This window comes from Mus caroli, unplaced genomic scaffold (assembly GCF_978045245.1).
Source record: "Mus caroli unplaced genomic scaffold, Mus_caroli_1 scaffold_4, whole genome shotgun sequence".
NCBI classification, from domain to species: domain Eukaryota; kingdom Metazoa; phylum Chordata; class Mammalia; order Rodentia; family Muridae; genus Mus; species Mus caroli.
Genome location: NW_028227259.1, coordinates 146,343,719 through 146,357,924, shown reverse-complemented (window position 1 = coordinate 146,357,924; position 14,206 = coordinate 146,343,719). Strand labels below are relative to the sequence as shown.

The 14,206-nt window shown below is 44.0% G+C and overlaps 1 protein-coding gene across 2 annotated transcripts in view; it reads right to left on the bottom strand.

Annotated features, from left to right (window-relative positions):
• Nucleotides 1-14,206, bottom strand: part of Sdk1 (sidekick cell adhesion molecule 1) — a 967,445-nt gene that overhangs the window by 409,499 nt on the left and 543,740 nt on the right. For both annotated transcript variants that reach the window (XM_085837397.1, XM_085837398.1), the window contains exon 5: nt 9,724-9,857. In XM_085837397.1, the coding sequence (XP_085693523.1) occupies nt 9,724-9,857 (134 nt within the window). The remainder of the gene's footprint in view (nt 1-9,723; nt 9,858-14,206) is intronic.

Genomic DNA, 14,206 nt, shown 5'->3' with positions numbered 1-14,206 from the left:
ACTTTGTGACTGTGTCAACTCAACAATTCTGTGATTGGGTCTGTGACTGTGAGACTAGGTCAGTGACCTTATGCCTGGGCAAATGATCTTGTGAGAACTAGTGTGGTGATTAAGAATAGCCCCCATAGGCTCATATAGTTAGATGCTCGGTCATTATGGAGTGGGGCTACTTGAGAAGAAGAGGGGTATGGTGGTATTGGAGTAGGTGTGGCCTCATTGGAGTAAGTGTGTCACTGTGGGGTCAGACTTTGAGGTTTCAGATGTGTGAGTTGGGCCCAGTGTCTCTTGCTCTTCCTCTTGCCTGCAAATGAGGATGGAGAACTCTCAGGAACCTCTCTGACACGCATGCTCCCATGCTCTCTGCCATGATGATAATGGACTAAACTTCTGAAATTCTAAGCAAACCCCCAAAATGCTTTCTTTAATAGGAGTTGCCATGGCCATGGCATCTCTTCAAAGCAATAGAACAGTGATTAGGACAGGCAGTGACTGTGTGATGGGCCAGTAACCTTATGACTGCATGCATGAGCTTATGAACTGGGTCCCAAGCTCTACCCTTCATGTCTCAGTTTTCTTGCCTATGAAATAGACTTGATCATGGGTCCCAAGAGAACTGATAAGGAACTGGAGAAAGAACATACATAAAATCATGTCTCTCTAGTGCTCAAAGGAAGCCATGCCCTTCACCTTACTAAGCCCCTAGAAAACCATTCAATAGTACACTTATTTGTAAATCACTACCAATCTGCAGCCACCCCAGAAAAGATTTTACTCCTCAATCACCTGAAAGCATTCTGTAAAACCATGTATCTCTTTCACATTTTAAGGCGACATCTAAAATTTCTTATCCTAAAATATAAAAAATGCAAATATCATTTTCAGTGTGCTTTAGCATGCTGGCATATTTTAATAAAATCAAACTCATTTGACACTCTTTTCTATGTGTTCAGTGGAATCTAAATATTTGATGGGCCATGTCTAAAGATGTCACACATGCACCGGCCGTTGAGAGGCACATAGTCCGGTTCCCACTCTGCATGGGGATTTTACATCATTCCCTGATTCCCTTCTGGAATGGCTATTTCCATGCTTTTCTTTCCACACTTTTATCCTAATTTGTTATGTCTTCTGGCCCAGAATATTTTCTTGATCTTCATCACTGCCACTGAAGAAGTATGTATGTAAATTTAAATTTCACCCAGGGACCACATGGTCTTGGAAAGAAACAACAACAACCAAAAATCAAACCTCTTCTTACACCAAATTACTGTTATGCTTATCACATAACAGTAAATCAGAAAGTACATCCCAGGGGCTAGGGAACTGGCTCCGCAGTAAGGGGCATATAGTGTTCTTCCCATTAGGATATGTGTTCATATTCCTGTGTGCGTGTGCTCGTGGAAGTCAGAGAGCAACCTTAGGCGTTGTTCCTCAGGAGTCATACCTGGCTTGTTTGTTGAAGCAGGGTCTCTCATTGGTCAAGAGCTTCCTGATCCAGTGGGGGTTGGGGGTGGCATCCAGAGAACACTAGGGATTCTCCTGTCTCTACCTCCCAACACAGGGATTGTGCAGTTGGGGAGCTGAACATAAGCCCTTGGGCTTGTCTGAAAAGTACTTTACCAACTGAGCCAAGTTCCCAGCCCCCAAAGTATTGTCAATGGAACTTCAAGTGGAGTTTTACCTTTTTCTCTTTGGTGGTGGTGGGTAGGGCTAGGATTTGAATTTAGGGAATCATAAATGCAAGTGTTCTACCACTGAGCTACAGCCCTGGCCCTCAAGCTCTTTTTGTTGATATTGAAGTGTTGGTGATTATCATTGCCTACCCTCTCATTCACCCATCTACCCATCTATTTATCCATCCATCCCTCCATCCATCTATCCACCCACCTATCCATTTACCAACTATCCATCCATTCATCCATTCACCCATCAACCCATTCACCCACTCACCATATATCCATCTATGCATCTAACCATCCATCCAACTCTTGACTCATCTACCCATTCATCCACCTATCCACCCACCCACCTCACCACCCAGCCTCCTATGCATGTGGGGCTCAGAAACAAAATATTTAGGTTGCCATTTCACTTTACATTTTAGCTGAAAGTGTCAGTAGAGTACAGTGTGCTGACAGTAGTGATCATGCAGACTGTAGCTTTTAGTTGGGTGACCCGAAGTCCAACTCTGGATACAGGTTATCCCAAGGGACCACGTGACAATTCTCATTTGCAAGCAAGTGGGCAGGATGTCCTCATAGGTCTGTGTGCTTCTGGAACTTTCCAATAGGTTACCATTTGACTGTTGCTGGGAACAGGGAGATTTGTGGACCTGTGCATTTTGTTATAACTGAATGAATTTTCACAGCATGGATAAATGGATATAAAAGTATTCCTGGGGAGAAACCACAGCTTTGGGTTACTTGGGAAGCTTGCACAGATGAATGAGGCCCTGAGGCCACACTGAACTTTCTTGGGGGTTGTTCTGTTGCTATGCTACATTCTGAACCCCCATATCTGGTTGCCTCCTAGCATCTGCATATACTGGCTTTTGTTGTATAAACCTTGCTCCCCATTTTAAAGCTATTGGTTAATAAAAGGCAAGAGCCTGTGATTGAGCAGTAGAGAGAAAAAGGCAGGACTTGAGAATTGAGTGTTGGGTCTCCAGAGAGACCACAGGAGAGGAGAAAGAAGATGGAAGTAAGGAGCAGAAGGTTGCCATTAGGTGGGATGGACCCAGAGGACGTGACTAAGAGAAGTGCACCCTGAGGACAGGCTGGCAGAGTAAAAGCAGCCCAGGAGAGACTCAAACAGCAAGTAACGTGGGACATCAAGTTTGGATACAGGTGAGACTAGCATGGAATCTGCCCAATCTAGGCTTACAGATTGTAAATAAAATACCAGGTTTTTGTGTCTTTTTTTTTTTTTATGGGCTAGCTAGAATAAATCTTTCATTTACAGAACTTGGAGGCCATGTTAACAGAAAATGGGATTCTCTGAAACCATAATAATTTGGCCAGTGAAATATTATCAAGACCAGGCAAGGTAAAGGCTTCTGTTTACAAAGTTTGGACCATGCTCATCAGTGAGACACCAAAACAGAATGAAGCTGTCATGAGGCCGATGCCAAGAGAACAGTGCGGTGCAGGACACCTCCAGGATCAGTAGGATACTTGAATTGCTGTTTCTTCCACATCAGTGAATGTCATAGCCAATGATTAATTAGGTATTCCTACCCCAGGGGCAGATGCTCTGGGCTTCTTTCTCAAGTAGCCTAGGCAGACTTTGAACTCTCTATGTTGCTGAGAATGACCTCGAACTTCTGATCTCTTTGCCTCTCCGTCCTAAGGGATCACAGGCACTGTACTACCAGGCTCAGTCTATGTGGTACTGGGGATCAAATCTGGGGCTTTGTGTATACAGCGCAAGCACTGTGCCAACTGAGCTACATCCACGGCCCTCAGAGCTGCTGCTGCTGCTGCTTTCTCCTCCTCCTCTTCCTCCTCATCTTCCTCTTCCTCAGACTTTATATATATATATATATATATATATATATATATATATATATATATATATAAGGTATGTGTGTGATTGCGTGTTGCAGGTGGGTATGTGCATATAAGTGTAGGTGGCCTTTGGACAATGCTGAGGGACTGGATCTCCTGGAACTGAAGTTATATCTCCTGTAGGCAGCTGTGAGGTGCTGAAGCAAAACTCTGGTCCTCTGTGAGAGCAGTAAGAGGTCCCAACTGCTGAGTCTCCAGAGGGCCCCATCATGGCTTCTTTCCTGATAGAATGTCTATAGAAGAACTCTGGAGACCAAAGTCTAGACTTAGTTCTGCCTATCAGAGTGGGATCTTGGATCTGCCTAGCAGCACCCACCAGAGGATTGGCCAGCACTTTCTGGGCAGAGCATGCACAGCACCTGTACAGCTGTGCGGTTAAGCACCTGATCTCAGGCTGCAGAGCCTTTTCTACTTATGTTTCTGAGGATTCTGGCAGGGGAGCATCACACACCCTGTAGATAGATCTGCAACTGGGTTCTAAGTGGCTCGGCCAGGATGGAGAACCCAACATCTCCACACGGGTCTGGAGAGACAGTTTTCAAATGCTTCCTTCTGCTTTAGATAGCCAACCCATGCCAGAGTCCATTCAAGGGCTTACACCTGCTGCCTTTCACTCTTTTCATATTAGAAGTGTGAGGAATGTACGATAGGCCACAAAGAGCCGTGCCTTATGGAACAGTCCTCTCAGGTGACTGTGCAAAGACATTGTTCTTGGGGACTGGCTTTCAACTACTAACCATCTATGAGGGCTGCAGTTAAATTAGCATGACAGAGGACACGAGAATGTTAAGTGGGCTTCGGAATTAAAAGCCGGGTTTGTCAGCCTGAAGGAGGATCAGCTAAAATGATAGCCTATCTGGAAATGTTGTTTGAAGAGCAGACATTAAAATGAAAGAGGTGAAGGAAGCAGGAAGGAGAGCCACAGTCATTTCTGTTTTAATCTCAGCTTCATCCCTCACAGAGAACCTCATTACACCGGACATTTTGAATATTGGGTCAGAAGTGATGATGTGTCTACAATACGTTCGACAGCTTTTAAACAATGATTGATTAATCACCGCCAGAACCCATCTGATCTCCTAACTGTAGGCTTTTTTTTTTTTAAAGGAAGAAACTCCCATTCACATATTAATTCGGTGTTGAAAAGCCAACACGTAGAAGTTAACTCGATGTAAACTTTTTCAAATGAAAGGGCAAAGCAGGTTGACAGGTTTATAAAGCTTGCCCGGGTCTGACCTCAGAATAGAAATGTCTACTTCCAGGCAAGTTCAGCCCATTTGGGGTATGCACCTGAGCTGCGGGAGCTCGCTATAAAAGACTCATGCGGAATGCTCCAGCACCACCTATGGCCTTAATACCTGGTGGCATAGGTCACATTAGAATGTCAAAGCAAACCTGCCCCAGAGAGGCAGCAAGGTTGGTCAGACTCTCTCCTTCTGGACTTGAATACTACATGGCCGATGCCATACACATGAAGAGGAAAGTTGGTGCCTAATAATGCCATCCACTAAACAAGCATGGCACAGCGTGCAGCACCATAGGAGCCCATGTTTCAGCTGTAACGCTCCATGCATGTTAAAAGCTTATTTTTATCCATACACTCATTATGTTTTACTTCCCAGAAGCTTCAAGTGCAGATAAAATGTTCAACCGCTGGATTTTGGGAGAGGGTCCTGTTGGTAAAGCATTTGCCTTTTACTCATGAAGATCTGGGTTCGATCCCCAGAACTCATGTATAAGAACATACGTGGGTGATAGTAGGTAACCCCAGTGCTGGGAGGTAGATGAGTAGATTCAGAGAACTTTTGGGCCAACAAGCCCAGCCAATCATTGATTTCCAATTCCATTTGGAACCCTGACTCTTAAAATAAGATGGAGAGCAACTGAGGAAGGCATCTACCTCTGGTCTCCATGTCTATATGTGTAAATATCACACACACAGTAGCATGAGCACACATGCACACACACACACACACCACATACACATGCATATATATACACACAGTCTCATGTGCGTCTGTCCATGCACACGTACGCCTTTTTCTTGTTAGCAGGTGACTGCACACCGTTTATTTAGACACATAGACATGCTTAGCCCTGTCCCTTCCTCTGTTCCACACTATAGAAAAGGAGAGACAAGATCAGTGATAAATTATTTTTTAACCAATTGTAGTATGATCCACCTAGACTTTAATTCCCAACACCAGAAGCTGGTCACGCCACTACACCAAGTTCCCTTACTTTATTCTCTAGATAAAAGAAAAAGGGAGGGGATCTATATTCAGTAAATGCTAATTGGCTGAAATACCTTTTGATATTTCTGGAACACTGGCCAGTTTTTCCTTTTGTTTTTTAAGTTGCCAACCTTCTCCTGTGATATTCTCACAAAAGCCCACCTCAAGTCTACAAAATAGACACCTGAGGCTGTAGACACAGCACACCTTCCTCATGGTGCCTTAGGTGCCCGGTAGAGATGAAGATACTTTATAGAGACAGAGAGGCCCTGACCAGAGCAGGAGCAGGTCTCCAGAAAGAAATTTACACAGTTCTCTTTAGACCACCCTACAGGATGAGACTGAAGCCAGACAATGCTGGGCCAACAGTGGGCAGAACTATGCCTTGACCAGGACTGCTTAGATATACATATCCTTGCCTCCTCTATTACATCAATTTTAAATCTCATTTCAGGAACTTGCCAGAAGTGGACTTGGGGAAATGGGGTGGCTTTGTTCCTCTTCTCAATGTGACCACATTGGACAAATTCCTTTTTCTGCTTTCCACAATTAGACTTTTTTTATTTTTATTTATTTATTTATTTATTTTTAATTCCCATTCTGAGGTCAGGAGGGTGAACCTGGCTTGGAGCACAGGCTCTGACCCCCCAAGTTCAATAGGAACATAAATGACTCTGGAGATTGTATAGGGAATCCAGGGAGGTGCTAGGTCTTCCATGTTTCAAGGCTTCACAGGACGCTACATGCCCATCCCAAGTTGTAGCTCCTACCTATATAGCACCATGTGACACACAGGCAGCCACACGGAAGCACACCTCCTAGAGGGGTTTGTAGATTTATCAAGACTTCTGATCTTTAGAGGTTTTCCAAATAGAACTTCTACAGGGAAAAAATGCATAATTGGTTCCATTTAACATTTAGCTAAGTCTGATGTGTCAGGGGAAGGTTCGCCTAAGAATTAAAATAAGATCGGTTCTTCTACCTCCTTCCCTTCCTACACTGTTCTGGTCGTGATAAAAAGTGAAGACTTTATAGAGGAGCAGATTGCAGCAGGGCTGTTACCTAGCACAACGTAAGTCTTCAGCACAGCGTCATTATAGCTCGGCTTTGCGTGTTTTACCTGATGCTGATGAAAAGATACCATTTTACAAGGGAGAGAGATGTGAGTCGGTTAATTATAATATTTATGAGTGGCTTCTTTTAGACTTTTTGGTTGAGGTAGAGCTGAAATTATTGCAAAAATTTTTACATATTCTAATTATCTACCACCACAGTGCTGCATTCAGAAGGGACTTTAAGAATACATCACTCTAGTTCTATTCTTTACCCCAGGTCAGAATAGCCTTGGGATGCCAGCCCATTTGATAACTCTGGGATAACAGTGCCGTGTGAACCCGGAATGCCTTGCCGAGTCATTTCTCGCATCTCCCAACAGATTAAGGCCGATTTCCTTGTTTCTGACCCAGAGCACCACTGTCTTTGACCGTCATTATCCTATTTATACCACAATCGAGTGCTAAATCAGATTTGCTTAACGGAATGAATGCCGCTAGTTATAAAACTTGGCAATCATTAACAATAATCACGAGCTCCTTGGTAATACAATCTCCGTCCCTTGTTATTGTTGCTGAAAACGTCTCGGTCAGTCAGTCGTGTTTGCTTCTTTTGACAAAGGCAGAGTATCACACACAGGATGCTGTGGTGCTCCATCTAATCAATGTGCATTAAAAGGGCCTGACTAATCCTCAGTCTGCCTACTGTATGATCTGGGGAGGAGGCCTCTCAGCTCCTCAGAATTGAGGAGGTCCTAAGAGCTGAAGGAAAGGCTCAGTCAGGAAACTGATTGCAGGGTATGAGTAAGGACCCGGATTCTATCTCTCAGAACCTGCATGTAAAGGCTGAGCCCAGGAGCTGGGTAGGTGATAACAGGCAGATTCCTGGGGATCACAGCCACCACGCAAGTCTAGCTGAATCAGTGAGCTCTAGGTTCAGTGAGAAAGCCTTAAAAATGAGGAGGAAGGGAGCTACAGAGGTGGCTCAGAGGGACCTTCTGCACAATCGAGAGGTTCTGAGTTCCAAATTCTAGGACCCTTGTAAAAAGCTAGCTCTGGTCAGCTTAGGGACACACATACACCTTTAATCCCAGCACTTGGGAAGCAGAAGCAGGAGGATCTCTGGGAGTTTGTTATCATTTTGGTTTATGTAGTGAGTTCTAGGACAGAAAGGACTACACAGAGACTATCAAAACAGTAACTGGGTGTTAAAGTGTGTCTGCAGCCCCCTCACTGTGGAAGGTTGAGGCAGGAGGATTTCCAGAGCTTGTTGACTAGAGTGTGATATTAACAGGACAAAGACATCCTGCTCTGTCCACTACACTCATGAATGTGGGAGCATGCACATCCCCCTAATATGTGTACATACACCATAACACACTGTATACATAGGCATGCATTTATGTGTATACCCACACACAAAATGTTTTTAAAGGTGGGGAGCAATTGAAGAAGATTCCTGGCCTTCACAGGGTATGCAGAGGTGCACATAACACACACACACACACACACACACACACACACACACACACACACACATGGATTAAAAGAATGAAAGAATTACAACAGAGCCACATGGAATCTGGTGGGTGTGTGAGCACAGACTCTCTTAATCCCCACACCAGCTCCCGGTGCTCAAGGCAGACATTTGCCCTGTGCATTCTGTCCCTCCTATAGCAAAGCAGTTGTCCTGAGATGCCAGACAAAGAGAACACTGCATATTTCATGTACATTTCAAAATGCACAAATAAAAAGCCACGTCTCCCCAACCTCTGGATATTTTCAGGAAGAGGAAACCCAGGGCTGCAATGGGCCGCATGCCAGGATAACACTCTGAACTTCTCCTTCCAAGGCCAGTCTCCATGGTCGGTTTCTCTAGAGTGTTTCATACCATGAAAGGAGACACTGCCAACACTCGAGGACACATTTCTGATATGTATGTTGGAACCTGGTATAGGTCACGGTCTAAAATTTCCAAGTCCAAATATGTAAAGTCTTTCTCCAAACTAAACTTTCTTAAATAATTGAGTCTATCACTGCAATTTATGTGTATTTAGTTGAGTCAAGTGAAAATGAGCAACAGACTGTGCTTAGACACTGCCTTTAAAAGAAAAAAATCAAGGTAATGTCTCTATAAATGGTCTGGACTAGATTAGTGCTCACTTGGTAATCTAGGCATGCCTCAGATTTGAAATCCTCCTGCCTCAGCCTCGTGAAGATAGGGGATGACAAACCTTGGTCACTAGACCTACCTATTAAAATGCTGCTAATTTTTAAAAATTCATGCCATGGTGTGTGTGTGTGTGTGTGTGTGTGTGTGTGTGTGTGTGTCTAACTTCTGGGCATCAGTACTCTCCTTCTACCACACAGGTCTGGAGATTGACCTTAGAAACTCAGGTCATCATGCTTGGCTGCAAGCTCCTTTACCCTCTGAGCCATCTTGCTGACCCCAAATATTGCTAATTTAAACACAACTGTATATGTGCATTTTCTGTTTCTCAGGGATGTTGCTCTTAGGTTAGCAGAACACAGCCTGTGCCTCAGTGGCAACTGAGATCTATAGGTACAATCTGAAGAAGTTGTGAAAAACAGTAATATTAGCAGTGGACAAAGAGAACAACTTTTTTTTTTTTAAGTCAGCAAAACAAATAAGATCTTGGGTTAAAAAATATAAAATTCATATTGTCTGCAAATCATTCAAAGGAATCAATGGCTCCAAAGCCCTTTGAACTACCAACAGTAGATCAATATTAAGCCATAAACCACACCAGAGAGAGAGATAGATTGCACGGTGTCCCACCACACAGTGGTTATCAATTACAGCAAGACTTTGTTTCTCTCAGGACCATCACTTGGATTTTCAGAACTCACGTGCTACGCTCAGGTGGATGAACGGGCTTGTCTTGTTCTCTCCGTTCCTCTCATTCACAGCCTGCACGTAGTAAGCCCCAGCATCACTCGCTGTTGTAGCAAGGATCACCAGCTGATTCTCCAACGTGATGGCTCTGTTTCCGAGACAAGACAAGGCCACTTAGGGGGATATAAAAAAAGAAAAATAAAGACCCAAACATGGGCTGGGGAGATGGCTCAATTGCTCAAATACTTGTCTTGAAATCATGAGGACCCAAGTTTAATCCCCAAAACCCATGTGAAAAAGGTGGCTCTGATGACATACTCCTAATCCCAGCATTGAGAAGACAGAGGTGAGCAGACCCTGAAGATTCACTGGCCAGCCAGCTGTGGTGGTTCAAATGAGAATGTCCTTCAGAGGCTCATATGTTTGGATACTGGGTCCCCAGTTAGTGGAACTGTTTGAGAAGGATTAGGAGATGTAAAAGATGTCACTGAGAGAGGGTTCTGAGGATTCAAAAGCCCACAGCATTCTCAGTTAGCACTTTCTCTTTCTCTTTCTCTTTCTCTTTCTCTTTCTCTTTCTCTTTCTCTTTCTCTTTCTCTTTCTCTTTCTCTTTCTCTTTCTTTCTCTTTCTCTTCTCTCCTCTCTCTCTCTCTCTCTCTCCCCCCCCCTTTGTGGTTGCTGCCTTAACTTGTAAGCTCTCAGCTACTGCTCTGGCTCTGTGCCTGCCTACCACCAACTCCCCTTGCCATGATGGTCATGGACACTTAATGTCTGAAACTACAAGCAAGCCCTCAGTTAAAATTTTTCTTTGATAAGTTGCCTTTGCTCTAAGTTCTATCCTACTTGGTGAATGTCAAGTTGTAGGTCTCTCTTCTCCTCAGGGTTGTTGAAGGGAGACCTACAGGGGATGAAGGGAAGAGAGTCAATTAACAGGGTTTCAGATAGCCCTAGCATCAGCTTCTGGGAGACAGATCAACTTTACTTGGGATGAGTCAAGGGTTATATAGTTTTGGGGAAGCAGGGTAGAAATATCCAGGGTGGCAAAGGTCATTGGCTGAAGGCTAAGGTACTGAGATACTTCATTAGCATTCCAGGGAATCTCAGGTGCTTACTGAAAGGGTTCTTATAGGGAGAAAGGAAGCTGAACCTGTAACTTCACCAAGGCTCCATGACATTCTGCAGGTAGAAGAATACGGGTTTGAGCTCGCCAGTCAAGGTCAGAGAAGGAGCTCACAAGGCTATCTGACCAATGGTAAACTTTGACCTTAATTAGTAGGGTTCTCCACACCAGGCCAATGAGAGATTTTGTCTCAAAATACAAGATGGGATGGAGCCTGAGGAATGATGGCTGAAAGTTGACCTCTGGCCTCCATGGGGATGTACACACATCTGTACACTATACCCACCATAGCCTCCCAAAAATAAAAATGGGCAATACTTAGGCCAGTGTGTGGTTTGCCTCTTATGCTGGGGGCAGCATCCCACCATCTCAGGGGTTCTTCATCTGAAGGAGCTCTTGAGTGAAAGGAAGATGGTCTACACCTCCAGGGACTAAAAAGGAGGTTCTTGAAGATTCAAGGTACTGCCTGTTAGGAGTTCCAGGGGAACAGCTTCTTCTTCTAGGCCAAGCTATCTGACCATGTTGTGGTCATATACCAGGTCCAACATGGCCTTGGTAAGGGTGGAATGACATGGCTCCCACCTCCGGGCCAGGACCAACAGGCAGATCTCTGAATTCTTTTGTAAGGTTAAAAATAATGTGATTGTTGACTCATAAGAATCAAAGGGTTGGGGTCTCCTTGGGATGTTGATTCATCGGACAATCAAATGGGAACCTGGAGTAAATGACTGGATTGATATGTAAAATAAAGACTGGGCTTATGAGCTGCAAGAGATGAGCTATCCAGAACTGCTTAGAGAAAGGACATGAGCAGAAAATAGCCATCTGGAGAGCTTCAGAAAAGGCAGAACATAGAAAAGTCAGTCTGCAGAGCTGTCTGGAACAGAGCATAGGCCACCAGCTTGGACCCACGATTTGACTTTGGCTCCTTTGTTTTCACTGCTCCCAGACACTCCTTCCTCAGAACCCATCTCAAGCCAAGGCTGGTCCTTGGCAGTCACAGCCGTCCCAGCAGAGCGATGGACCACAAATTGATCTGTAGCAAGTGATCATGTGTCCTTTGCCGCCTCAGAAATCTCACTGGAGCCTCCTCCAGTGCCACTGCCCACAGTGCCGACTACTTCCATTTAAATTCTCTTTAAATTCTCCCATCGTTACTAGCTATGGAGTGCACACTCCCTGTCTGTGCTCTCCCATCTAGTTGTATAGAGGGACAACTAAAGCACCACGTGTGTCCAACTTTTGCCACTCTAACACATGTTATCATCTACAAAACTGATTCTTGAAAACTACAACTGAGTTACTAAAAGTAAAAAATCTCAAAACGTAGTATCTGAAGTATGTTAATAATTTTTGTGTTGGGCTGCATTCATAACTATGTTGGCCTGAAGATCAGATGTGCTTGAATTAAAGACTAAATCCTCCCAGATACCCCAGTTTTAGCAAACACTTTTGACCTACATACCCTTTCTCTGAGCCCTCCCTGCCTGCTTAAGGTCACATAGAAACCTGCTGTCTGGTGAGATAAGGCGATCTCCACACAGATGTGTACTTACAGATTGCATCTGCTTTGGTTTCTTTTCTTTTGCTATGATAAAAACATTTTGACAGAAGCAACTTTAAGGAGAAAGGGCTTATTCTGGCTCACAGTTCAAAGGTAAGGTCCATCATGGCAAAGATGTCAAGGCAAGAGGATGCTGAAGCAGCTGGTCTCATCTCATCCACAGTCAGGAAGCAGAGAGCGAGGTAAGCCAGCCGGTAATCAGCTCCCTTTCCCCATCTACACAGCCCAGGATGCCAGCCAGGGAATGGCTCCGCCCACAGTGGGTGAGACTTTCCATCCACCCCAGTTAATGCAATCAAGACAGTCCCCTACAAGCATGCACAGAAGCCCTTTTCCTAGATACTTTTAAATTCTGTCAAGTGGACAATTAACAGTAACTATCACAGAATCATATAAAGTCCTCTCGTTGTAATAGTTAAGAAGGAAGAAGCCAATGAAGTTATAGTACCTACAATCCCAGACTACTCCCTCCTGGAAGCCCTGTATCCTTCTATCCTGTTAGCCTGGAGCCCTCTGACTAGTTTGAAGGGTCAATGAGGAGGTAGATTTTTTTTTTTTTTTTACTGCAGATGTGGAGCTGGGGAGATGGTCCAGTGTGTAAAGTGCCTTTTGTACAAGCACAGGGCTGGAGTTAGGTCCTCAGCACCCATGCAAAAAGCTAGGCCTGGTAGTGCTTGCTTGTAATCTCAGTGCTGGGAAATATGCAAGTAGATCCTAGGGCTCCCTGTCCAGGCAGCCCAGCTAAATCAGCATTCCAGGTCCTGGTGAGAGACCATGTCTGAAAAAAGGACTCCCAAGGTTGATCTCGGGCTTCCAAGCATACATGTGGGCACACACACACACACAAATATACATGTATTAATAAACACATATGTATACACACATGCATCTACACACATACTAATGCATGCATGTACTCATTCATATGTGTACACACATGCATTCACACATGCATACACATGCATGCATACATGCACACACACTAATATACCCAGCAACACAAACATGCACTAATACATATACACTAAGACACACTTATGTATGCATGTCTATACATGCTAAGACACACATATGCATGTACACATGCACACACACTAATACACACACCAGCACACACATATGCATGTATGCATGCACCTACACACACAAATATATATGCACAAATACACACACATGTATGCATGCATGTATCTACACATGATAATGCACACATGCATGCACACATGCATCTACACACATATGTGCATGCACATTCATATCACACACACACACACACACACACACAGACACACACACACATACACACTCACCCAAATGTTGGTAACATGCTCTCTGACTGGCAAGCCAGGCCTAGAGGGTCTACACAGCATGCGCCCACCCTGTCTTCTTTCCAAGCTACAGAGACTGAACGCTCCACAGGGAAGGGTCCTGTGCTCCTTCTCTGCCCTACAGAGCCCTTCCAAAGTCAAAAAAAAAAAAAAAAAAGCAGTCTCTCTTGAGGAATCAAAGGTAATAACCCGTTCCCTCCTGTTACCTTTTGGAGCTCTTTTTCCCAAAAACCTCCTGGTTTTTCTACATTGTATAAAATTATCTTAAGGAGTGATTGCTTGCTGGGCTCCCACAGGGTGTATTACATTTTAGGTCTCTATGGCTAACTTATTTCATGTCTCATTTGAGAAAATTTCCCTATTAGGAAGTTTTCAATTTTTCGTTCCATAAAAATATTTCAAAAAGAGTTTTACTATAATTATTTATGACTGCTTTATAGGTTCTTTTATAGAAGCATAGAAATTGTTCCATTTTATTTTAGTAT